Here is a 22603-nt window from a genome sequence, read left to right as displayed (position 1 = left end):
CCGCCCCGCCCAGGCAGGCCTTCCCAGCCTGCAGCCTGTGCCCCAGAAACACGGGAATGCTCCCCTGGGGCAGCCACGTCAGACGTCCACACTGACTCAAGCCATCGGAAAAGCAATTAAACAGCTTTAAAATAGAACGGCGGCAAGGAGCCTGGAAATGAAATGGCACTTGTTTACTCGTGACAGAGGGAGGAGGGCGCGTTGGGGAGGCTGCTGACCGCCGCGTGGAGCACTGCCACGGTGCTGTGGACGCGTGATGACAGTGGGCCCGCCACGCCGACTTCCCGGGTTCTGAGAGGCAGGAAGGGCCCCAGCCCTCCGGTGGGATGCTCCTCCTCCCCTGCCCGCCGGCCTGGCGGTGTGGTTGTCTGGGCATCTCGTGTCCGCGTGGGATGTGGCACGTGCGGCTTTGTTACCAGCACGGCCACTGACGGAAGAAACAAAGCAAAGCTCCCGTCACTGCCGAGCCGTTTCTGCTTTGTTTGTCCAAGGCACGCATGTCCAGGGACCGGGCACAGCCCCCCCGAAGGGCATGAGCTTGGGAGCCTGGCCTGGTCTGAGCGCCGCCCACCACGACTGGCTGTGAGGCTCTGGCCCAGGAGAACCCCCAGCGGAGCCCCCGAGGCCTGCTCTGAGCTCGGGGCTCATGACTGCCCCCCACGGCCGCAGGGTGGGTGAGCACATGACGGGATGGTGCGCCTGAGCTCTGAGCGCTGCTCCTGCGAGGGCTGCCTGCGAGCAGGGTGGGCCGCCCCGGCCGAGGGGTCGCCCGACTCGAGTGTCCTGGGAGCCCGAGCTTCTAGAACACTGACCTTCTCTCCCTACGAGGTCACCTTGTGGTGCATTGATGAACCTGGTCTAAGGGCCAAGATCAGAATTCCTTGTGTTTGCGAGGCTGGTAAGGAGGGATGCTGTAGGGACCAGTTTTGTCATTTCTGTCTTTTTCACCTTACACCATGCAGAGGAGTGACGCTTTGAGCTCCCTTCTGGGGGCATCTGCTGAAAAGGACGGAACCATGCACTTTAACTTCTGGTTCCTCTTTGAACCTTCTAGGGGTGAAGAACGTGGTCCAGGCCCAGAAGCTGACGGACGTGGACAGTGAGCTGGCGGCCATGCTGTTCACCCTCACACCGCCGGGGAGCCGGGGGCCCCAGGCTGCCGGCCAGGAGGAGGACGCCGTCCGCAGGCGCAAGCTGGAGCGGATGCGGACCGTGCGTCTGCAGGAGTCGGCGGGCGGGCTCAGCTGCTACAGGACCGGCGTGCTGGTGAGCACTCCATCCACCGCACTTCCCCTGGGGCGCAGAGCAGGACTAGGTGTCATCGTGAGCGAAGCAGCCTGGCCTCCCCTCCCCTCCCTTCTCCCGCGAGGGTCTCCGTTTCCTCCCAGATCCTGTTTTCAGGATGTGAGAGCGTGGACTTTTCAGCCATCAAGGGTCACTTTCCCATCAGAATGACCAGGGAGTTTTGGTAAGAGCAGGTGTGTGGGCCACTCCAGTGACATCCCGCCCCTCACCCCTCACTGCAGACGGGTGGCACACTTGTGCCATGTTGCGTGTCGCCATCCCTTGTCAGGTGCCATGGAAGAGGGCTTTCCTTCTAGCCCAGAAACTCCAGCAAATGGCCATCTCCCTGCTCGGAGCGGTCGTGGCCTGTCCTTGAACCTGCGGCTGGGGCCCAAAGTGGGGTTCGTGGCCCGGGTGTCGGGGTCCCAGGGGTCCTCAGTGCCATCACCATTTCCTGCCTGGGTGTGAGCTAGGAGGTCAGACGGGAGCATGGCAGAGGGAGGCCAGCGTATTGCCCGTTGTGCTGAGGACCGCCACGCGAGCTGGTGGTGGAGTTGGCTGGCACCTGAGGGCGAGGGGCTCCTGACCCCGAGCCTGGAGCTCACCCACAAGCTCCGCAGTCGGGTGATGCCCGACGGCTGCAGGCAGGACCTCCTCACTGAGCGCACCCCCTGGCAGGAGCAGCGTGCACCCCGATGCTGTCTCCAGGCAGATGGTCTCGACAGGAAGAGGAGACAGAGGGCAGGGCTGTGCCCGCCTGGCTTAGGCTCTGGAACTCTCTGTCAGATACGCCGCCCCATCTCTGATGGGGTGGAGGGAGGCCAGGGGTCAGGCTAAGAACTTCCTCTGTGGTCTGGGAGGAGGCAGGACAGGACACAGCACCATTAGCAACCTCAGGGCCACATGTCCACCCGCCGCTTTCCCCCGTCTGGTGCGTGGCTATCCGGGGTCCCGATTCCAGGTTGCAAAACCACTCTGGCCCTGGGGCCACACAGTTTGTCAGAGGTCCACTCCTCTGAGACGCTCTAATAAAAAGCTCACCTAGGGTGGCCCCGAGCGTGAACATGACCACCCTCCCGGTTTCACAGGCCTGGGCAGAAATGGGAGGCTCTGCTCCAGCCCCCTTACCGGGGGAAGGCTGACGTGGGTGTTGGCAAGTCACTGTCCTAAGGAATTGAAGTCAGTCTCGCCTTTTGAGTCCAAGTCCAAAGGCGTTCAGTTGGCCTTTTCCTTCTGACGTCTAGGCCTCATGATATTTGGAGGTCCCAGCATGGGGGTGGCCCTTCCAGTCCTGGACCTCACAGAGCAGCCCCAATGGGCTGCACTTGTAGTGGGAGGCTCACAGAAAGACAAGCCAGTCTCCAGCCTAGAACATACCTGGTGGCCAGCCCACTGAGTCACGGCAGCTGAGGAAGGAGGGTGGACGGAGGATCTGTGGGTGAGCCTGACCAAGGCCGTGTGCCAGTCCGGGCCCGGCTGGAGCTCAGTCAGGTCAGGACATGTCCCTCCGAGGGACTCTGCTTGCAGACGGCTCCTGCTGCTACATCGGGGACCCGGGTGGGAGCTGGTCACCTGTCTTAATTTTGAAGTCATTCTCTTCTCTTGTTGGAAACCTCTGGTTTCGGTTCCCCACGGCGCCCATGCCAGCCTCATGAGTGTGTGTGGGGTAGTTGGTGGTTGATTGTCGACATCAGGAGCTTGTGGGGCAGACCCCCCTTCCCACAGGAGCCCACCTGTGGGCTGAGAGAAGCTGGGGGTGCCTGCCGCCGTCCACGTGGACGGACAGGCATGCCCTGTTCTGTTCTCTGGTGCTGGAGGCCAGCAGGCCCCATCCAGCCCACATGTGAGGGAGAGGCAGTGGTGATTCCTGAAGAAATTTGGTGTTCGGGGCAGGCGTGGGGGAAGGTGACTCGAGCCTAGCCCTAGAGAAGGGGCGCATGCCCAGCACGGCGGCCCCGGTCGGGCCCTTGTGTCTCGCAGGCTCAGCAGAGCGCCCGGGCGCAGCACGCGCGGGACCTGCAGGTCATCGCCGCCTACCGGGAGCGCCTGAAGGCTCAGAGCATCGCCAGCGCACTGAGCCTGGCCCTCACCACGGAGCACACCATCCATGCCACGCTGGGCACCGCCGAGTTCTTCGAGTTCGCGCTCAGGAACCCCCACAACACGCAGCACACCGTAACGATCGAGGTGGACAACCCTGAGCTCAGGTGGGCCAGCTCTGTGCGGCGGGGCCTCCTGGGGGAGGGAGAGCCCTCCTGCTCACTCCGCGCCCCCCCCCCCCAGCCTTGTCCTGGACAGCCGTGAGTGGAGACACCTCAAAGACGCGGCCAGCGTGCACACGCCGGTGGAGGAGGACATGTTCCGCCTGCGGGGGAGCCTCGCGCCCCAGCTCTTCCTGCGCCCCCGGGAGACCGCCCATGTCCCCTTCAAATACCAGATCTTCTCTGTGGCGCAGGTGGGGGCGCTCTTCCGGAGCTGAGGGGGCTGGGCGTCAGGCTCAGGGAGCGTCCCGTCGGGCAGACAGCTGGGCAAACTGGAGAGTCTGTCTGGGGTGGGACCGCTGTTGCATCTGCGTGTCCTCATGCGCGTGCCCTGGCGCCCACGCTGTGCACCGTGGCCCAGACATTCCTGCTTCCTGCTTACGTGGCCCGTGTGGTGAAAGGCCTGGTGTCAGAGTCCGTCTGTCTCCTAGCTGGTGGAGGGGCTTCCTAGACCTCAGGGGAGCCGGTGGGCCGAATCCCCCCGGCTTCTGACTCTCCAGTTGGGGCTGCTTACCCACTTGTGCTGTTAGGTGTGCCCTTCGCCCAGATGCAGGAATTGCGGTTTCCCGTGAGGACGTGAGGGGCTTGTGAGTGTGTGTGCGTGTGTGTGTGCATGCAGTGGGGTTCGTTCTGTGGATGGTGCTTACCCCTGGAATGGTCGGAGGAGCCCGAGGGGCTCACTGATTTCCCTGCAGGCTCTGGGGTGCACCCTGGGGATGAGGGTCGTAAGGATGATGGCGAGGGCGTCAGGCTCTGGCTTCAGGCAGAGCTGGGTGGGCACACGGGCCTCCTCCCTTGACGGCTCACGCAGCCTCCACAGTGCCTCTGTGCTGGGTATAGCAGCCACCCAGAGCATCCTGTGAGAGCCAGCGAGACCCTGGGTGGCAGCTGTTCCTTCAGGTGGAAGCTCCTCCAAGTAGGAGGCAGCACTGGTCACCCCGGACTCTGTCGTGACCTGCCTTGCTGACGGTTCCCCACAGGCTGCCACTGAACTGAAATCCGAGAAGGGCACAGACCCCGGTGCACCTGGGAAGTCCAGCACAATGCCCACCAGACACGCCAAGGTGAGGGGCAGAAGGTGGAACTTTGATCCTGACACACGCCAGGCCTTGGGGTGCGGGCCGCGTGTCCTCTGTGGACCGAGCAAAGCCTGTGGGGTCCGCTGTTTCTTGGGCCTTTCAGGGGCTCCTCGGCCCTTCTCACACCTCCTGGAGGGGGTTTGGCAGTGGGGCCCGGGCGCTCGGAGGTGGACCTTCACGTCCCGAGAGGGCAGTGAGAGCTTTAGCCAGACTCTGGCACAGCTGCCAGCGGGCGTCTAGTGTGGCAGCGTCTCCCCGGGCACTCAGCACCTGCAGCCCTTGGTGCTGGCTGTGAAGCCGCCACCTTCATGCCCCCAGTCCTCACATCTCTGCAGCTGCAGGCACCTGCGGAGGCCACGGGGCTGGGTGGCATGACGCGACCACCTAAGGGCCGTTGCCCATGGCCCTCGATGCTGTGGTGGCCCTCAGCTCTCGTTCTCTTGCACTTAGCGCGACTCGTCTGTGATCCACTTCCTGTCCGCACTCCGGTGGCCCTGACGCGCTTCCTGCCGGAAGGTTGGGGTTGCTGCGAGATTCTCGCCCTTCATTTACCAAATTTCAGCATAATGAGCAGTGGCCGAGCCCTCCAGAGGAGGTCTCAGTAAGAGCTCGGTGTTTATTTGCTGGGTTTTTCATCCGCGAGGCCCTGGTGCTGAGACTGTCCCCTCTCGGGCTAGGGCCGTCCCTTCCAAGTTAGTTCCAGTGCCGTTCTTTTTAAACCTTTTATTTGGAAATAATCTTAAAGTTAGAGAAAAGTTGCAAGAATAGTACAATTTCTGCATTTCCCCTGATTTCCAGTTGTGGGCACGTTGCCTATAGCTCCCCTGTCCGTGGTTGCTCTGATAGTGTGAGGACCGGCCGTGGCCGTGGTGCCCGCGGCTGTGTGAGACTCAGAGCTGGCGAGTCCTGAAAGTAAGGGTGGCCTGTGCCGCGGCCTCTGTGGAGCCGTGGAGATCAGGAAGCTGCCCTGACATGCCGCGTCCGACCCTGTCGGCATGACAGCAAGGGTCCCGAGGTGTCCACGTTGCACGTGCGGTCCTATAGCCGGTCTCTGCCTGCCAGCGCACTGCCGCGCCTCCCGGCCTTCTGTGCCGTGGCCCTCTGAGGTGTGCAGGCCGGCTGTCACGCAGAATGTCTGAGTTTGGGTGTGTCCGACATTTGCTGGTGTTGAGGTTCCACTTCTGGTTCTGGGCAGGAGGCTGGGAGCTTTGCTGCATCTCCCCTGAGCCTCGTGTTGGGAGGGATGCGGTGCTGATGGGCCGTGACTGGCGACATTCACTCTCGTGTAGAGACGACAGGGTCTGCCCGGCTTCTGCGCTGTAGAATTAAGAGGTATTCGGTACTTGATCATCAGAAAGTAGTTAATAAGGACTTTGTGAGGAGATGCCGAGACTATGTAAAGATTCGTGTTCCTCAGCAAACATTGCCCCTGGCTTCTGCGTCCAGCGGGGACTCTGCTGGGAGGGTTGTTAGCATTTTGGTTGCTGTGGGCAATGCCCAGGTTTTATTATTCCTTCCTCACGCATTTGGCGGCACCCTGAGTAACGGAGCTTTGCCACCGTCCCCTCTGTGTGTCTGATTTACTTCTGACGGCTGTGGACCCGGATGCCTGTTGTAGTCGGTAGGTTACAGCTTGTGGCCGCCATTGTTTGTGTAACAGCTGCTTCACTCTGCCCCCTATGCCCTCTGACATGTCCCTGTCCCTCTCTGAGCACTTCCTGCCTGCCTGGCACACGGGGGTCCAGAGTCACCCTGTGCTGTGCCCACTCCGTATCTGGGACCAGCCATCGACCGAAGGCTCTGTCTGGTGGAGCAGGCGTTCAGAAGCAAGACCTGGGTGCTGGGTGCACTTGTGGCTACGGGGCCCCGGCAGGGGGAGCCTAGGAGCACACGCCTGAGTGGGCGGCACACATGTGCACAGCCTGCGGTGAGCGCCTGCACGTGTTCAGGCAGCTCTTCAAGACGTCCTCAGCAGCCCTTCCCTCCAGTTTGAGTTCCCATCTCTGCAGGGGAGACGGCAGCCTCGTCACCTTCCCCGTGTTTGCCTGTTTTACCTGTTTGCTCAGTTCCCCTGAGGATAACCAGAGCACCGAGCACGCTGGTCGGCCCCCTCGGCCATGAGGCCGCTGGCTGCTGGCGGTGTCTGTGTGCGTGTGCATCACAGAATGTCAGTGCTGAAGGCGCCGCAGGCTCAGAGGTCTCAGAGCTTCAGGATTCTTCCTGGGTGGCCATGCTACCCACTGCTGTGGAGCTAGATGTGCGTGTTTCAGTCGTTTTTAATATATAGAGATCCTTTAAAAGTTAGTTTTTAAATTAAAAATGTTTACGTGAGTCCACAACCAAACTATAAAATGAGCTGTATGCAGAAAGAACTTGCTTCCTCCCCCACCCCTCTTCTCTGTATATGCATGTGTGCATGTGTGCATGCATGGATGTGCACATGTGCATGTGTGCGTGTGCAGAGCAGGGACATGGTCCTGAGGCCCCTGGCGGGGAGGACACGGAGCTCGTCCTGGTTCACTGTAACATTGGAGCTCTGTTGTGAGGATGGCTGCTCAGCACTTGCCCGGCTGTCCCCCAGCGCTGGACTTCCAGCTGTTCCTAGCCTTTGCTGTCACAGGCTACATGTGTGCGGTTTTGTTGAGTCCCTCTCCGAAGGACCTGGCCCATTTTGTACCGATGGGCCATTCTCAAAGCTTTCTCTGACCCATACAAATGCCATCAACTCTTTTGGAACTTGCTAGAGTCACAGAAAGTGCGGGGAATGTGAGTTCCGTCTGAGAACTGAGCTGCGTTTGCAGGTTCTGCAAAGGTGGGGTGTGGCCTCAGCGGGGCCCCGGGTGCTGCCCCACGCTGCTCTGGGCTCTAGAAGGGCCAGCAGGGAGCAGGCAGCCAGCCGCTACCCTCGGGCCTGGCATTTCGGTGGGGGGAATGTGCCGCTCACATGCCGTGTGCAGGCGCTACAGGAGGGGGCCCGAGCGCCGTCAGCAGCGTAGGCAGCTGTGCTGGTGAAACCTCAGAGCAGACCCCAGTGACATGGTGGCTGGATGCCGTCGTCCTTCCTCCCGCTGCTCCTCGGCTCCGAGTCCCTGGCATGCCGGGCGGGGCTGGGGCACGGGCACAAAGGCTCAGCTGTGTGGGTGGCACGCTGGGTCCAAGCGGGGGCTCGCGGTGGCTGTCCTGTTAGTGTGTGACGTAAACGCGTTTTTGCACATTTACCGTTTTAAGTGTGCATCTAAAGCTCTCACAGTGAAACTGGCCTGAGCAGAACACCCTTCCCATGTGGAAGGCCTGTCTGGCGTTCTGGCCTTGTTTCCAGGCCCGGAGCGCTTGTTGGGCCAGACCGAGTCATGGAGCAGAGATAGCCACTCTGTCACCTGTGCAAACCAGGCCCTGTTTTGACAAATAAGTTGTTTAGTAAGAAACTTGTTTACAGAGGAAGTTTGTACTATTTCTAGCGCTTTTGATCAGCTCAGTGTCCTTTTCCCGTCTGGAAACAAGGCTCCAACGTGCTCCCTTGGGGCTTTATCAGGGCCCTGGGGAACCCCCCTCCACACACCCTACCCGGCACACACACAGCGGGCGTGCAGGGGAGGGGGTGGCTGTAGCTGTGTGTGACACTGGGTGCAGACCTTGTCCGCCTGCCCTGGGCGTGTGACTCACTCAGCAGGGAGAGCAGGAGCAGCAGCTGCATGTGACCTACACGGGGAAACACGTCCACGTGCGGACCCTGTGCTGGGCACCATCCCCACCGCGGCATGGGCACCTGCTCTGCAGACCGCCTGTCTCTGGTCAGGCCGGTGCTGCACCGCGTGGGGGCCGAGAGGACCGCGGAGGCCCCGTAGCGCTGCACTGTGGCTGCACCGCGTGGGGGCCGGGAGGACCGCGGAGGCCCCGTAGCGCTGCACTGTGGCTGCACCGCGTGGGGGCCGGGAGGACCGCGGAGGCCCCGTAGCGCTGCACTGTGGCTGTACCGCGTGGGGGCCGGGAGGACCGCGGAGGCCCCGTAGCGCTGCACTGTGGCTGCCTGCAGGTGGTGTTCCGGGCCGGCAACGGCAAGCCCATCGCCGTGCTCTGCTTGACGGTGCAGCCCCAGCCCCACGTGGTGGACCAGGTCTTCCGCTTCTACCACCCGGAGCTCACCTTCCTGAAGAAGGCCATCCGCCTGCCCCCCGGGCACATGCTTCCAGGCAGGTCCCCACCGTCCTGTGGCTGGCATTTTGTGGGTTCCACAGGTGGGGAAAGGCTTTTCCTCAAGGGTGACAGGGAGGACCGAGCGAAGCCTCAGATCTGAGCCTGTGCTCCTAGCACTGGCGCTGACTCTGCCCACTGCTTTCGGATGCATCCCCGGGAGGCAGCCGGGCACAGAGCCCGGTCTTCACACAGGTGTGGGTGGGTAGCGTGGCATGCCATCTTCTCAGCACCTGTGCTGGCCCCACCTGCCCAGAAGAGATGTTGGTTTTGCTATTTTCCATTCCAGGTGCTCCTGTGGGAACGCCGGGCGAGGAGCTCCCGGTCCACGTCCGATGCAGCGACCCGAACGTCATCTGTGAGACCCAGAGCATGGTGAGTCGCTTAGCTTAGTCCTGCCCAGCGCTGCCCGCTGCGCCTGTGCCTGGTCTGCCGGCTCCTCAGTGCACATTTCAGTGAAGTGGCCATTTGCCGTCCCATGAGAGCTTTGTGGACGGGTGGCTGTTTTTCCGGCTGGCAGCCCAGTTCCTTGGTTATCTGAGGCGAGGTGGTGATGTGCGATGCTAACGAGGGCACTTGCTGACCGTCAGGGCGTGACGGCCGCCTGGGACCCTGGCTGCAGCCCCTGCGGATGTAACTTGGACTCAATAGAAAATCAGGAAGTTAATGGTTTTCTCTTTCGCAGTGAAAACAGCCGTGAATTCTGAGTAGGACAGAAAACTAGACACATGTCGGGGGCCCGGCTCACACTGGCTATGGCTTGCGGGGGGCGGGGGGCTGGATCCGCCAGGGGCTGCGGCAGCATCCTGGGACGCCCCACTGTCCGGCAGGGCCCGGGGGAGCCGCGGGATGTGTTCCTCAAGGTGGCGAGTGGTCCCAGCCCAGAGAGCAAAGACTTCTTTGTCTCCATCTACACGTGAGTGCATGGACCTGGCGTCAGCAGCCGCTGGAGGCGGAGAGGAGGCAGCGGGCGCTGAGCGCGGGGAGTGGGCCAGCGGGCTCTTTCTCAGCTCGTGCGGGCGGGCTGGGCCTGGCAGACGGCACCCTCGGCTCAGGGCGGCACTGATGGCTCGAGGGACAGTGTGCCCAGAGCCCACCAAGGACAGGAAGTCAAGGCAGCTTCTGGCCCTCATTCAGTGCCCAGACACCCGCGTCCCTGCCAGTGTTCCGTCCTGGAGTCTGGGGGTATTGGCCCAGTGCCCCCACCCCGCCCCGGCCGATGGAGGGACTGGGGACTGACCCAGGCGGCTCTGCTCCCCTCACCCTAGTGCAGTAACTCCGGTCCCTCCCCGTTCCTCGCAAGTGTTGTCTCCCTGCCCGCTGAGGACTTGAACACAGTACGAGGTGAGGTGTTGGTTCCGCTGAGAACAGGGCAGCGGCAGCCTGTATCCGGACCTGTCACGGGTCTGAGGACACACAGCATGGAGTCCTCAGAATGATGCGGAGAGGATGTACCACTGAGCCCTTTCTACAGTGAAACGTCTGTATCCGGCAGCCTCAGGCCTGCCACCTCCAAGCCACGAGCTGCCCACGGGCCTTGCCTCCAGTCTGGATTGGGATTTAAGCTGCCCAGGGTGCATATCTGCTAGGCCACATTGTCATTCATTCTTGGTGTCCTGTGCAGTCAGAGTGACGCCTGAGCTGCAGTCCCACCCGAGAGCCTCCGCTTAGGAGGGCTTGTGGTTGGGCGGAGACAGCCGTGTGGCCTGGTCCTCCGGGCAGCCTTCTCAGGTCCCTCCTGGCGTCCGTCCCTCGCAGGGATCGCTGGCTGGTGACGCCCGTCCAGATATGGCAGGTCTATCTCCACGCCCTGCAGCGTGTGGACGTCTCCTGTGTCACAGGCCAACGGACCCGCCTGTCCCTCGTCCTCCGGGGGACACAGACGGTTCGGAAAGTGAGAGCCTTCACCTCGCACCCCCAGGAGCTGACGGTACGGCCTTCCGGGGGTGCTGGATGCCTTCAGTAATCTCCCGCCTCTGCCCACCCTCACCCCACCTGGGGACAGACGGGGCAGGACCGGGGTGTCAGGCTCAGCTCAGTGTTTGGGCCCGAGGACAGGCCCCCAGCGCCTGCATGACTACAGCAGTGTGTGGAGTCTTATCCAGACTCCTCCATCCACTGCGCCGTCTGGGACACACAGCAGGTAAATCCCCAAGGGCCAGCTTTAGATTCACCAGAAGGTGAACATTAACAGTAACTCCAGGATCAGTGTGGCCGCAGCCGTGCAGCTGCCGGCGAGCTGGTGAAACTCCCGGGGTCGCCGCCTCACGGGAGGGGACGTACCTGCCGTGGGCATGTCACAGAAGTGAGACACCACAGCCCCGCCTGACGAGGGGTTGGGTCTAGCTGCAGATGCTGCGCTTTCACTCGGGCCCTGCTGACCTCATGCCGGCCGTGCAGCCCCCCCCCAACAGCAGGGTGTCCCCCTGGGCGGTGGGCTTCCTTGGGGTTCAGTCTGTTGGAGGGTGTGCTGGAAAGCCCCCTCCTCACCACCCGCTTCTTTCTGTGGTTCCTGAAGACGGACCCCAGAGGTGTGTTTGTGCTGCCGCCCCACGGGGTGCAGGACCTGCATGTGAGCGTGAGGCCCCAGCGGGCGGGCAGCCGCTTCGTGCACCTCAATGTGGTCGACGTAGACTTCCACCAACTGGTGGCCTCGTGGCTCGTGTGCCTGTCCTGCCGCCCGCCTCTCATTTCCAAGGTATGGGAGGGTGATGTGCGTGGGCCGTGAGGTACGGGGTGGTGGGCTCCCTGAGCGTTACCTGGTCCCTGCACCCAGGCCTGCCTGGATCGAGGCGGGAGCTTCCTCCTCCTGTCCCCCATCCTGGGTGCGGCGAGGGGCTGCCCCTGTGCTGTGGGCGCCTCCACCGGGTGCCCCAAGGGCTTGTCTGTCCTTTGTGTGGAGGGCCCCTGCACTGAGCAGGCTCTGGAAACGCCCGGAGAAGGAGCCTGCGCCCCCAGCCACTCTCCCCACAGGCCTTTGAGATCACGATGGCTGCGGGGGACAGGAAGGGCGCTGACAAGCAGATCACCTACACAAACCCCTACCCCTCCCGGCGGACCTACCGCCTGCACAGCGACCACCCTGAGCTGCTGCGGTTCAAGGAGGACACCTTTCAGGTGCGTGGGGGCGGCCCTGAGGCTCTGCCTCTCCCCGGAGCCCTGGGCACGGGGACTGAAGGTCGCTGGTCACCACCACAGCTGGGAGCAGTCCCATCTAATCACAGGCTGTCTTCAGAAAGTCCTGGGAGGTGGGCCAGGCGTCCTACGCTTGGTGCGGTGCCTGGACAGGCAGGGACCCCCCCTGGCGAGCTCCTCTGCCCTTGTCTCTGAGACCCCGGGTCCCTCGTCAGGACACTGCTTCAGGGGCCGGGGCACTGGTGACCGGCCTCCCCTGAGGTTTCTCCACGGTCTTAACTAGAACCGCCCCACAAGTTGACCCTCATCTGTCGTGAACATTTTAAGGAATGTTTGGCCGATCCCAGCTGTCAGTAGAGGGTGTTTCTGGGGTTGGGAGGCGTTTCCCGGGAGCATAAAGGTGGTCGTGCTGGGCATGTCACTGGAGGGGACCGCAGCTCAGACAGCCCGTGCCTGGAGGCCCCTCGCCTCGGGGCAGGCTGCCAAAACCCCGCCCCGGGACGGAGGCCGCGTGAGCTGCTCTGCTGGAGGAGACACCTGTGGTGCGTAGAAGCTTCTGGAAGAGGGGTTGGCTGGGCGGTGCTAACTGTAGCGCCATCTCCAGGTCGCGGGCGGGGAGACCTATGCCATCGGCCTGCTGTTTATGCCCCGTCGGAGAGCTGGGGAGGAGGACATCCTGATTCACATTAACGACCATGATGACAAGAATGAGGAGACGTTTTGTGTGAAGGTCATCTACCAGTGAAGGACCGCCTCGGTGGTGGGTGCCTTCCAGCTGCTCTGGGGGCCGCGTGGCCGAGGCGTGGGCATCGCCCTGCCCCTGGCCATCCCCGAGGCCCCGCCCAGTCGAGCTGCTGCCCCTGGTGTCCGCAGGGGAGAACTCGCACCCTGGCTGCCCACAAGAGAGTCATTTTCTAGGATGTTTTGATTTGCTTTTAGCAAAATGTTTTCTATGAGTTATCTTAAATGATGAAATTGTGTTTTTTTACTGGATTTTATACAAATATATTATTCTCTATGCAGTGTTTTATACTGGAAATATTTTATATCTTTTTAAAAAAGTTACGTATGAAATAATAAAGTTTTACACATTTTCTCTTTTGACAGTTTTCTTGCCTGTTTTCTGTTTTTGCTATTGCCAGAGGTGTTCTCTTGAGGACAGTGTGGCTGAGGGACAGTCAGGTGGCCTGTGGCCGCCTGGAGAATCTGCCCAGGCCTGGCCGGGTGGGGAAGGGCAGAGGGTAGGAGGGGGGTTGGGACACCGATCTGCTGCTGTGTCACATCTCCTGACTCGGGTCCCGCCTGTGAAACCCAGGACGACCATTGCATCCCCTCCGCCTGCAGCGTCCCCTCTCCCACATCGGTCCCATAGGCCCAGGTGCCAGGCATGAGGATGGGGACACTCGGGCCAGAACCTGGCCACGTCGGGGAGGCTGGCTCTGAGGCGTCTGGGAAATGTCGCCCTTCCGGGTGGTCGTGTGTCCAGGCAGGTGGGGGGTCGGCGCCGCCCAGCAGGGTGGGGGCAGGTTTGGGCACAGCCAGCAGTCTTGCTGGTGGAGATGCGGAGAGGGGCCGACTGGCAGCCACCCGGGAGGGGGACTCGACAGGACCCGGTGAGGGGTTGTAACCAAGGGGAGCACCGCGAGGCCTTCTTATTGAACACTTTGTTTTCAGTCGTTGGAAACAAGGACGGGGAAAGCGAGGGACCCTGAGCCCTGGCAGCCGACCTGGGCTAGGCAGAGGCCGCAGTGGAGGAGGGTAGTCAGCCGTCGGAACGGAGCGGGGACCAGACTGGCCGCCGAAGGAGGCCCGCGGAGTGGGTCTCGGCACTGTGGACCAAGGAGCACCCCCTCCAGTCAGCTGGGGTCTGCACATGCCTGTGATTTCTGTTAAAAAGCCGGGCTGCTTTTGCTCAGTGAATAGAGCGTCGGACTGGGATGCGGAGGACCCAGATTTGAGACCCCGAGGTTGCCAACTTGAGCGCAGGTTCATCTGGTTTGAGCAAAAAAAAACTCAGCAGCTTGGACCCAAGGTCGCTGGCTCAAGCAAGGGGTTACTCGGTCTGCTGTAACCCCACGGTCAAAGCACATATGAGAAAGCAATCAATGAACAAACAATTAAAGTGTCGCAATGCGCAACGAAAAACTAATGATGTTTCTCATCTCTCCGTTCCTGTCTGTCTGTCCTTGTCTATCCCTTTCTGTGACTCTGTAAAAAAAAAAAAATTAAATTAAAAAAAAAAATTAAAAAGCCGGGCTGCTCTTCTGCGCCCGTGCATGCACACACACACGCACGCCTGCCTTTCATGGGAACCTTATCATCTCCATCGAAGGCGCTTTTTTCATGTTATGACTGTTTCTTTCCTCCTCCTGCTCCTCTCCCTTCCCCCTGTTGAAAGCTACTTTTGACTAAACCAGAGTCGAATGAAAGTCAGATGAACTGCTTTGCCTTCTGAGTCTGATAATGATTTAATGCTATGTTTGTCTCTATTTGGAAATAAATTAAGGCACCTTTGAAAATGACTGCCTCAGATTCTAAAGGTATCGGGAAAACAACCATTACATTTCCCCAACGGCCGCTTTTCCTCCTGCTGTGCAGGGTCCAGGTGTGTGCAGCCGTGACCCACAACGACCGGCAGCATCTTCACTTGACTTTGCAGGGACGTGTGCTGAGACCTCAGCAGAGAGCGAGTGAGGGGGAGCGAGGGAGGGGAGCCGTCCCCGCCCACCTTGAGGTTCAAGTGGGTCAGTGTCCGGTGTGGCCGAGCACGTGGGGTCTCTGCCCTTGAGTCTGCTGGGCGGGCAATGGATTTGGAAACCCTTCCTGCTGGTGACATCCAGTCAATGTCTATTAGTTAGGACACATCTGCCGGCAACACCATGGAGGCCCCTCTGGCTCTCCTGACCCCAAAGCAAAGCCAGGTCAGCATTCCAGGGTGGAGGGTCCAGGTCTTCCTGCTTCGGGCCACTCAGGCCGGTCTGGATGGCTCAGGGTGGACCGGGTTCCTCTGCTCGGCCTCCCACCAGCTCTGCGTAACTTGCATCCGGATTCCACCCGAATGTGGCTTGGCTAGACGTCCCCTTCGCTCGCATGGCCGCCTTCCGGGTGGGGCTGGGCAGATGGCCAGCGCGAGCCCAGCCCCCCCTTTGCTCGAGAGTGGGGGACAGTAAAGCGAGGTGGCTCAGCTCTGACTTCCGCCCAGGTGTGCCCACAGCCGGGGCTCAGGTCCCTCCCTGGTACTTCCTCCTCAGAGCCCCTTGGGTCCTTGGTCAGACTGACTGATACATCTTCCTGTCACCCGGGGCAGGTGGGTCCCAGCCAGCAGCTCGGCCTGGGCACCCTGAGGCTGCTGGGAAGCTGCTGTTCTCTCTTCAGGGTTGGGTCTGGAAGTGGCAATGCTGTGACCTGCCCACCCCGTCCCCCACCTTGTGACAGCCTCCTCTTCTGTCCTGGTCTGCCTGCTCTGCTTCCAAGTGCCAGGTAAAGCCGAACCTCTCCGAACTCCCGGCCTCACTCATGCGTGACAACGGATGGATGCATGGCAGCCCGTCGGCCCCTCCCCAAAGCCGGGGAGGCCCGGCCAGGGTCCTCTTGCGGACGACTTTGAAGAGGCAGGTTAGCTCAGGTTGGGTTCTGATCCATCACCCACAACAACTCTGTGTGACAGGAGGCAGGAAAACAGAGACAAAAATCAATGAGGATTTGGAAATAGACACGGCTGGAAACAATTTATTCCTAGGAGCGACATGGCCTGACAGAGAGCCGGAGTTGGGGTCCCAAGTCAGCCCTGGGCCAGACTGGAGAGAGGGACCCCACGTCCCAGGGAGCAGCCGCCTTCCTCAGAGCGTGACCCTGACCCCTCAGGCCCCCACAGGGCCTGGCCTGCCGCTGTGACAGCCAGTCCTCAGGCTGGGGGGCCTCCCGCTGGGAAGGTTGGTGGGCTTTAGGATACTATGGGCTGGGGGTGAGGATAGGGCAACCGTCTCAGCGTCTACCAATCTCCCTGGGCACGTGGCCCGCAGGCCAACAAGTGGGATCAGCAGCCCTCCCAGGAGGCTGTGTCTGTGGTTGGTTAATTCATCCATTCATCCAATAGCTGTGCCTGAGATCTCCAACGTGTGGGGCAACGGCCATCATCCCAGACACACCATCCCACCTATATCCCTAGAGCACAGCGGGTCCCACTCCTCAGTTCCAGTCCCCGAGGTCCGTGGTTCCCTGGGTGTCAGGCAGAGGTGGCCCTGGTCTGCTCTGAGCAGGTACAGGTGCTCAGAAGGGGCCATGCTGGGCAGGAAGGGGCTCCTCCCTCATGCGTGGGGGTGCTGGCAGGGGCCCCTGCCCGCTCTCCTTCCCGGCACCTACGCCCTCCCTCGCGTGGGCAGATTCATGCCGCCGCTCTTTGCCGAGTATCGAGCCGATGCCGGATGGGCACCCCCATCAGGGCCCGTGCCAGCACCTCTCTGTTGCTTCGCTTGGATGGGAAGTGACAGCTCCTATTTCTGAAATGAACACTATAAAGACTTCAGTCTAGCAAGAGCTCTACACGGGCTTATTAAAGGAGAGTAACTGAGTAACTTCCCTCGAATACTAATATTTCTGAAGGATCACAGCGGAGCCCCGGTCTTCCCTTAGCTGCCGTGAGCCAGAATCGTCCGGGCAGTGGTGGGTCTGGTGCTACGATGGGGGTTGCAGAGCCTGGGTTTCTGGGAGAATGTGGGTCAGCGTTAGGCCCACAGTTCCCGAGCCACGTGGAGAACAAATGTGATTGGAAACTACTTCCAGGGACTCACTTGCAGATATGATTACGACAGCCCAGCCCAGCCCAGCCCAGCCCAGGGGCTGAAGAAGCAGCATAGGCCCAGGACCAACTTGCAAAGACTTGTCCTGCTGGCCCTTTATATTGGTCAGCTTGAAGCGGGAGGCCGGCTCTGGCCAGGGACTGCCCCACGGGGGACTTCCGGGTGTCCTGGGATGAAGATTCCAACTAGCTCTCCGCAGTGTGTGGGCTGGGACAGGGGAAGTGTCTGCGGGGGTGCTGTTCTGGACCCCACTGGCCCTTTGCAGGTGAGAGAGAGGAGCTGAGTAGGGCCCCAGCACCTGCAGGAGGCCTTGCTGGCTGGGGTGTGATGACCTCCTGGGCCCCATGCTTTGAGGACATATGCCTGGCCTAGGAGACAGGAGCAGGTCCATGTCTCCTGAATCTAGGATTGAAATCCGGGTCAGTGAGAGGCTGGTCCACGCACCCGGCCTGGGCCTCTGAGTGCCCCTGGTTCTGAGGCCCCTCTGTGCAGAGTAAAGTCAACCTGTCATTGTGAGCCCAGGCTGGGCGCGTGGTGGTGGGGACACTTCTTCTCCTTAGATGGCTTTGTGGGCATGTCACATGGGGCCCCGTGCTTAGGAGGGTCCCCTACCAGTTTAATGATCACGCTCACTGTTGCTGCTTTGAAATTCTTAACTTTTTAATGAGGGCTTAGTGTTTTCATTTTGCGTGGGTCTCTGCGAACTGTGTAGAGGATTCCTGTGTTCTATTTCTCTGCGGTGGGCGGTGCGGGGTGGGGGGGGTTCCCCAGGGAGGTGGCAGGAATCCCTGGTTGGAGCATTTTTTGGGGGGAGCCCTGGGTGTGTACAGCTCAGCCCGTCCCCACAGCTCTCCCTCTGGGACCTGACGGCCTCCAGGGAGCCCGTGTTCTGTCTTTGTGCCCTTACCTGGGATGGGTAGGAATCCGACCCACGTCTAGAGGAGTGGTGGGTGGGAAGCTGTTGTTGGGACGCAGCTGAGCCAGTCTGTGATGTCAGCGTCATAGAACCCTGAACTTAGTCTCCATGGACTCGGTGCTGCCTTGGCCTCCACTGGTCAGAGCGTGGTGGGTAAAGAGGGGGTGGACCAGGTAGCTTCACGCGACAAAAGTGCCGCAAACAAATGTCACTGCGGCGGACTGTGGTCCCCGGGCCCTGCTGGGAGTCCTGCAAAGCCACGCGGCAGAGGGCACGCTGTCGTGTCCTGCTGCCCCTCCTGCCCCAACACTCCAGTCCAGGTTGGGGTTCTACAGTGTTTTAAAAGGACCCTTGAACCCCGAGGCCGGCTACCTGGTGCAGTAACTTTTGGAAGACGCAGCTGTGTGAAGCTACTGGGGATGCCTGCTTCATTCGGGGTCTTTGGTTTGGAGGACATGGCCTCAGCGCTGGTTCTGGCCCAGGGCACTCCAGGGAGACTTGCAGGGTGCCCGAGGGATGCTCTGCGCTGGGGGCTGAGGGGACAGGGGAAGACAGGTTGTGGACATGGGGTCTCTGGGGGCCCAGAACAGGGGCTGCGTGCCCAGCTCAGGGATGGGGCGGGCAGGGGTCTTCCAGTGCTGAGCAGTAAGGGGTGGGAATGGCGGGGGGGGGGGGTAGCAAAGGGCACGGCAGGCAGAGGGGCCAGGTGAGCTAATGCCTTCACCCAAGACCTTCAGGATGCCGCGTGAGGCTCCCTGAATGCCTAGGGAGAAAACAGCAGCTTCTATTCACCTTCTGGGGCTCACGGTCCTGCAGCCATTCCTGAGAAGCTGGTCCTGTTCTGGGCCATAAAGGGGTGGAGGCCAGGGTGTGTGAGACCCAGGGCCCTTGGGACAGAGTGTAAGCACCACCACGCCACAGACTGCCGTCGGGAGCCGGGTGGTCGCCACCCTGAGTCCAGCCCTGGGAGTAGTTCGCCAGCCGGCCAGGGTGGGGAGAGAGGGGCGGGCATCCCGGCCACTTGGGTTCCTTGGGAAAGGTTAGGCCGGCTAGCAGGCAGTATGGCCCTTGCTGCACTCGACCTGGGCGGAACAGTCAGGTGGCAATGTGAAGGTTGTAATTGGGGTGGTAGCTGTTTTCTATAAATGCATATGGCAGTTAATACGGGGCTGCAGTGTTAGTGCTGCAGGTCATGGACCTTCGTGTGCAGGAGGGCAGCCTAGGGACCCTCCCGTGAAGTGCATCTTCCCTTCAGCAAGTCCCTCCCCCCAGGTGGGACCCAGGGGCCAGAGGAGCCCTCTGCAGCCTAACATCTGGTCAGGTGGACCATTTCGGCCCTGACCCCATGAGGCAAGGCCTCCTCTGTGACCGGCATGCTCGCCAGTGAACGTATTGGGAAGAGCGAACTTCCCTTGTCAGATGTTGCCCGGGGTCGGTCACCTCCTGCCCCCTCTCTGGGCCTGAGAGCCAGGAGGGCTGTCCTGCTTCACGGTGGTGAGTGATGAATGCTGGTCCTTTGATTTCATCAATGTGGGGGGCCGAGGAGGCCTTGTCCAGGCGTGGAGACCCTTCTCTCATGGCATCTCAGCCTGGATCGCCTCTACCAGGCCCAGTGCAGCCCTACCTGGAGCTGCGCGCAGGACTCAGCGACCGCGGCCCTCTGTGCAAGAGAGCCCACCTGGTCCTGGGAGGGGCCATCCTGAGATGTCAGGAGACCCTCCTCTCTAGAGGCTGGAGATGTGCGGTGAGGCCATCCCATGTCTCATCAGAGGCGCCACTTAGAACCTTGGGGTCTGATCTGCCCGATGGGGTCCCAGCTGGGATGTTACCTGGCCAGACCCATGACCCGTGCCACGTGCAGATCCCAGGCTCAGCCGGTTTGACAGGGGGTGGGGAGGGAGGAGATGCAGTCTCCCATTGGCGCCGGCCTGGAGGGGGTGTGATCTTCCTTCTGTTCTGGCTGGCTGATAAATTGTCCCCAATAATGACACTGCTCACTCCCTGCCTGTCTTGTTATTCTCCTACCATTTAATCCACATCATGGAAAAATATTAGATTTTGATAAGATCAAATGAATTCACAGATAAGAGATCTATCTCCCCCTTCCCCAGGATGGACAGGTGGGGAGAGCCTGCTGGGCTCCCACAAGCGGAGCTGCCCCCGTGTCCTACTGTCTGTCCCCAGAGCCTCTGCCCAGGGGCGCCAGCCACCCCAAGTGTCTCAACCAATGTCAGAGCCCCCACCGATGTCTCCTTGGCCATGCCCAGCGTGGCCGCCCAGCACCCATCTCCTCCCCACAGAGGGCCCGAGGGTGCACGGAGGCACCGGGGTGGTTCAAGCGTAATAAAATACGCTGCGCCTGACACGAGCCTCTGAAGAGAATGTTCCTAATTTCATTTTTATTGCTTTAAGTCGGGCATGTGGAAATGATACCGCATCGCTTTCCCCTCATTTTCCTGCCACCTGGCATTGATGGCACCATCCTGGTCCCCGTTCAACAAATTTGCATTTTAGCAGCCAACGATTGAGCAAGGTAGCAAGGCGACCTCGGGGGTCAGCACGGAGGGCTCCTGTGTGGGTCATTCTTGGGCTGATAATCTTTGGATTTTATGGGTCAATAAAAAAAAAATACACGCATCAGAATCAATTTAGAGTCTCCAACTTTTTATTGGCCAAGTAAGGGCATTAAAACAACTCCTTCTAAGCCCGAATGACTGTTGCCATCGTTTCATGAGAGAAAGACAAGCCAAGCCCTCATGTTTAGGAGGGACAGAACCCGCAGTGAGGGACCAGTGGCCCTGTGAAGTGGGACGCGGTCCCCGGAAGGGAGACTGCTGCTGTCTGCCGCTCCCTTACCCTGTCTTGGTTGTGCTGATGTCATTTCAGACCTTGACTGCTCCCACTTTTGGAGGCTGGAAGGCAAGGCCGAGACCGGGGCCCGGGCTGATCCAGCTGCTGGTGAGGCCGGCTTCTGGATCACGGATGGCGCCTCCTTGCTGTGTCCTCTCAGGGCGGAAGGGGTGAGGGGGATCTCTGGGGTCTCTTCTGTAAGGGCACAACTCCTGTTCACGAGGGCTCCACCCTCCTGACCTAACCACCTCCCAAAGGCCACACCTCCCAACGCCATTATCTTGGGGTGAGGGTTTCAACGTATGGATCTGAGGGGACACAAACATTTGGTCTATACAGCACCTCCTTTTTTGAGGCTGGTGGATAACCTCACCAGTGAAGGGCCGTGGTGCTCCACTCAGGGTGGACAGGCCTGCTTGTCCCGAGCCTCTCTGCCTGGTGGTTTGGACCGGTGGTTCCTGGAAGGCACCGGAGAGGAGGAGATGAGTCTAGAGCAGGGGTCCACGGCATTCCCACTCCCAGCTTGGTGGGCGTGGCGGGGGCAGAGCTGCCTTTGAGTGATCACAGCCCTGGCACTGCCCTCACCCCTTCCCCTCAGCTTGTCCTGTTGGCCCTGGTGGAACTTGGGACAGAGCCCCAGGGAACCCGGGTTCTGATGCTGGGAGGAGGAGGGGGAGGAGGAGGAGGAGGAAGGAACGGTTGGGGAGGACCCAGCAGCCACCTCCAGTCCAGGAAGCGAGCAGACTTTCTGTGCAGTTGTGTCCCTGGTGTTGGGAAGGTGGGGGGCACCCAGCCTTCTGGGACCCGGGTAGTGAGATGCAGCCTGGGGGCCACTGAGACACCAGACAAGGCTCAGAGAGGAATCGCGCCCCTGGGCCCAGCTCTCAGCGGGGGCTGGAAGAAAGCCCTGCTGTGGCTCAGGACAGCCCCTGGGCCTGTGGGCACCCGAGCCTGGGCGCCAGTCTGAACTCCCGGCAGCAAGGGGTCTATCAGTATCCTCAGGTCTCTCTCCTCTCCTAAGTGGGTGGAGAAGGAAGCTGGGCAGAACCTTCTGGAAAGGGGACTTAACAGGAGGGGACCTCACACGCCCGGGGCTGCCATCTCACTTTGGTGGGTTTTCACCAACCAGAGGACGAGCCTGAAGCTGGCTTTCGGGGGGACGCCCTGGTCCTGGTGAGCGAGTGAGGCTCTGCTCCAGACGTGTCTGGGCGGAGCTGAAGGAGCCGCGGGCCAGCAGCAGGGGGTGTTGGAGCCGGGGGAGGGGTGCCAGTAGTCACGGGCTTCATTCGTGGGCTGCGGGACATGGCCCAGGCTGACAGGGGAGGAGACCCCGTTCTGGGTGAGACGCAGGGTGACCAGCCCCTTGGCTCTTTTTCACTTGGTTCTGCTTCTGGTTCCACGGTCCAGGCTAGGGCCCGGGCCGACCCGCCATGAGCGGAGGGGAGAAGGTGGTGGACTGGCATGCTCAGCAGCTCCCTGAAGCCTGGAGCCGGCCCTTGAGCTGGAGGGGACCTGATTCTCTGGGACGCAGTGTGTGTGTGTGTGTGGGGGGGGGGGGGTGGGGAGGCCCAGGGCACGGTGGCCACCAGGCGGCCTTTCCACATGGATCCTGCCTTCGCGACCCTGCCCTGGGGGAAGTCTGTCACTGTGACACCCTCCTGTTCCTCTTTGCAAAGCCTTCTGTGTTTTTCTCTTTGAGTGGCTTTTTCCAGATGTGCTCTCCTCTGAGCGCTGTCCTGTCACCCGGGCCAGCTGCCCTTCCAAGGGGAGCAGAGGCGCTCCAGGTCCTGGTGGGAAACCACGATGGCACAGTTCCTGAGGCCGCGCCAGGTGACATCAGGCCAGCTGCTCTGGGACCTGTCGTTTCCTGGAGCACTCCATTCTCCCCCTGTCCCCAGGGTGACCGCTCCTACTCACTGAGTGACGTCTGAATGCGTCCTCGTGTCAGGTGCTGCTCTAAGCACTGGGCTCCCCGGACGTGACTCACCAGAGGTCCTGTCTCAGTGATGACCCCTCGGTACTGCGTTGCCCCGCAGCCCCCTTCCCATTCCCTCTCCACAATCAGAGGCAGATTAAGGTTGGTTGAGA

General features: G+C 60.9%; 1 protein-coding gene across 1 annotated transcript in view; it reads left to right on the top strand.

Moving 5' to 3' along the window:
- The window catches only part of NPHP4 (nephrocystin 4), an 86962-nt gene extending 73959 nt beyond the window's left edge, over nucleotides 1-13003 (top strand). The window contains exons 20-30 of the mRNA XM_066374881.1: nucleotides 1055-1266; nucleotides 3265-3491; nucleotides 3568-3739; nucleotides 4526-4609; nucleotides 8658-8814; nucleotides 9105-9190; nucleotides 9646-9731; nucleotides 10574-10745; nucleotides 11334-11513; nucleotides 11789-11932; nucleotides 12555-13003. Coding sequence (XP_066230978.1) covers nucleotides 1055-1266; nucleotides 3265-3491; nucleotides 3568-3739; nucleotides 4526-4609; nucleotides 8658-8814; nucleotides 9105-9190; nucleotides 9646-9731; nucleotides 10574-10745; nucleotides 11334-11513; nucleotides 11789-11932; nucleotides 12555-12695 — 1661 coding nt within the window. The 3' untranslated portion in view covers nucleotides 12696-13003. The remainder of the gene's footprint in view (nucleotides 1-1054; nucleotides 1267-3264; nucleotides 3492-3567; nucleotides 3740-4525; nucleotides 4610-8657; nucleotides 8815-9104; nucleotides 9191-9645; nucleotides 9732-10573; nucleotides 10746-11333; nucleotides 11514-11788; nucleotides 11933-12554) is intronic.
- The last annotated feature ends 9600 nt before the right edge of the window (nucleotides 13004-22603 follow it).

The sequence above is a fragment of the Saccopteryx leptura genome, chromosome 3, assembly GCF_036850995.1.
Source record: "Saccopteryx leptura isolate mSacLep1 chromosome 3, mSacLep1_pri_phased_curated, whole genome shotgun sequence".
Lineage (NCBI taxonomy): Eukaryota > Metazoa > Chordata > Mammalia > Chiroptera > Emballonuridae > Saccopteryx > Saccopteryx leptura.
This window is presented reverse-complemented; position numbering and strand designations above follow the sequence as displayed.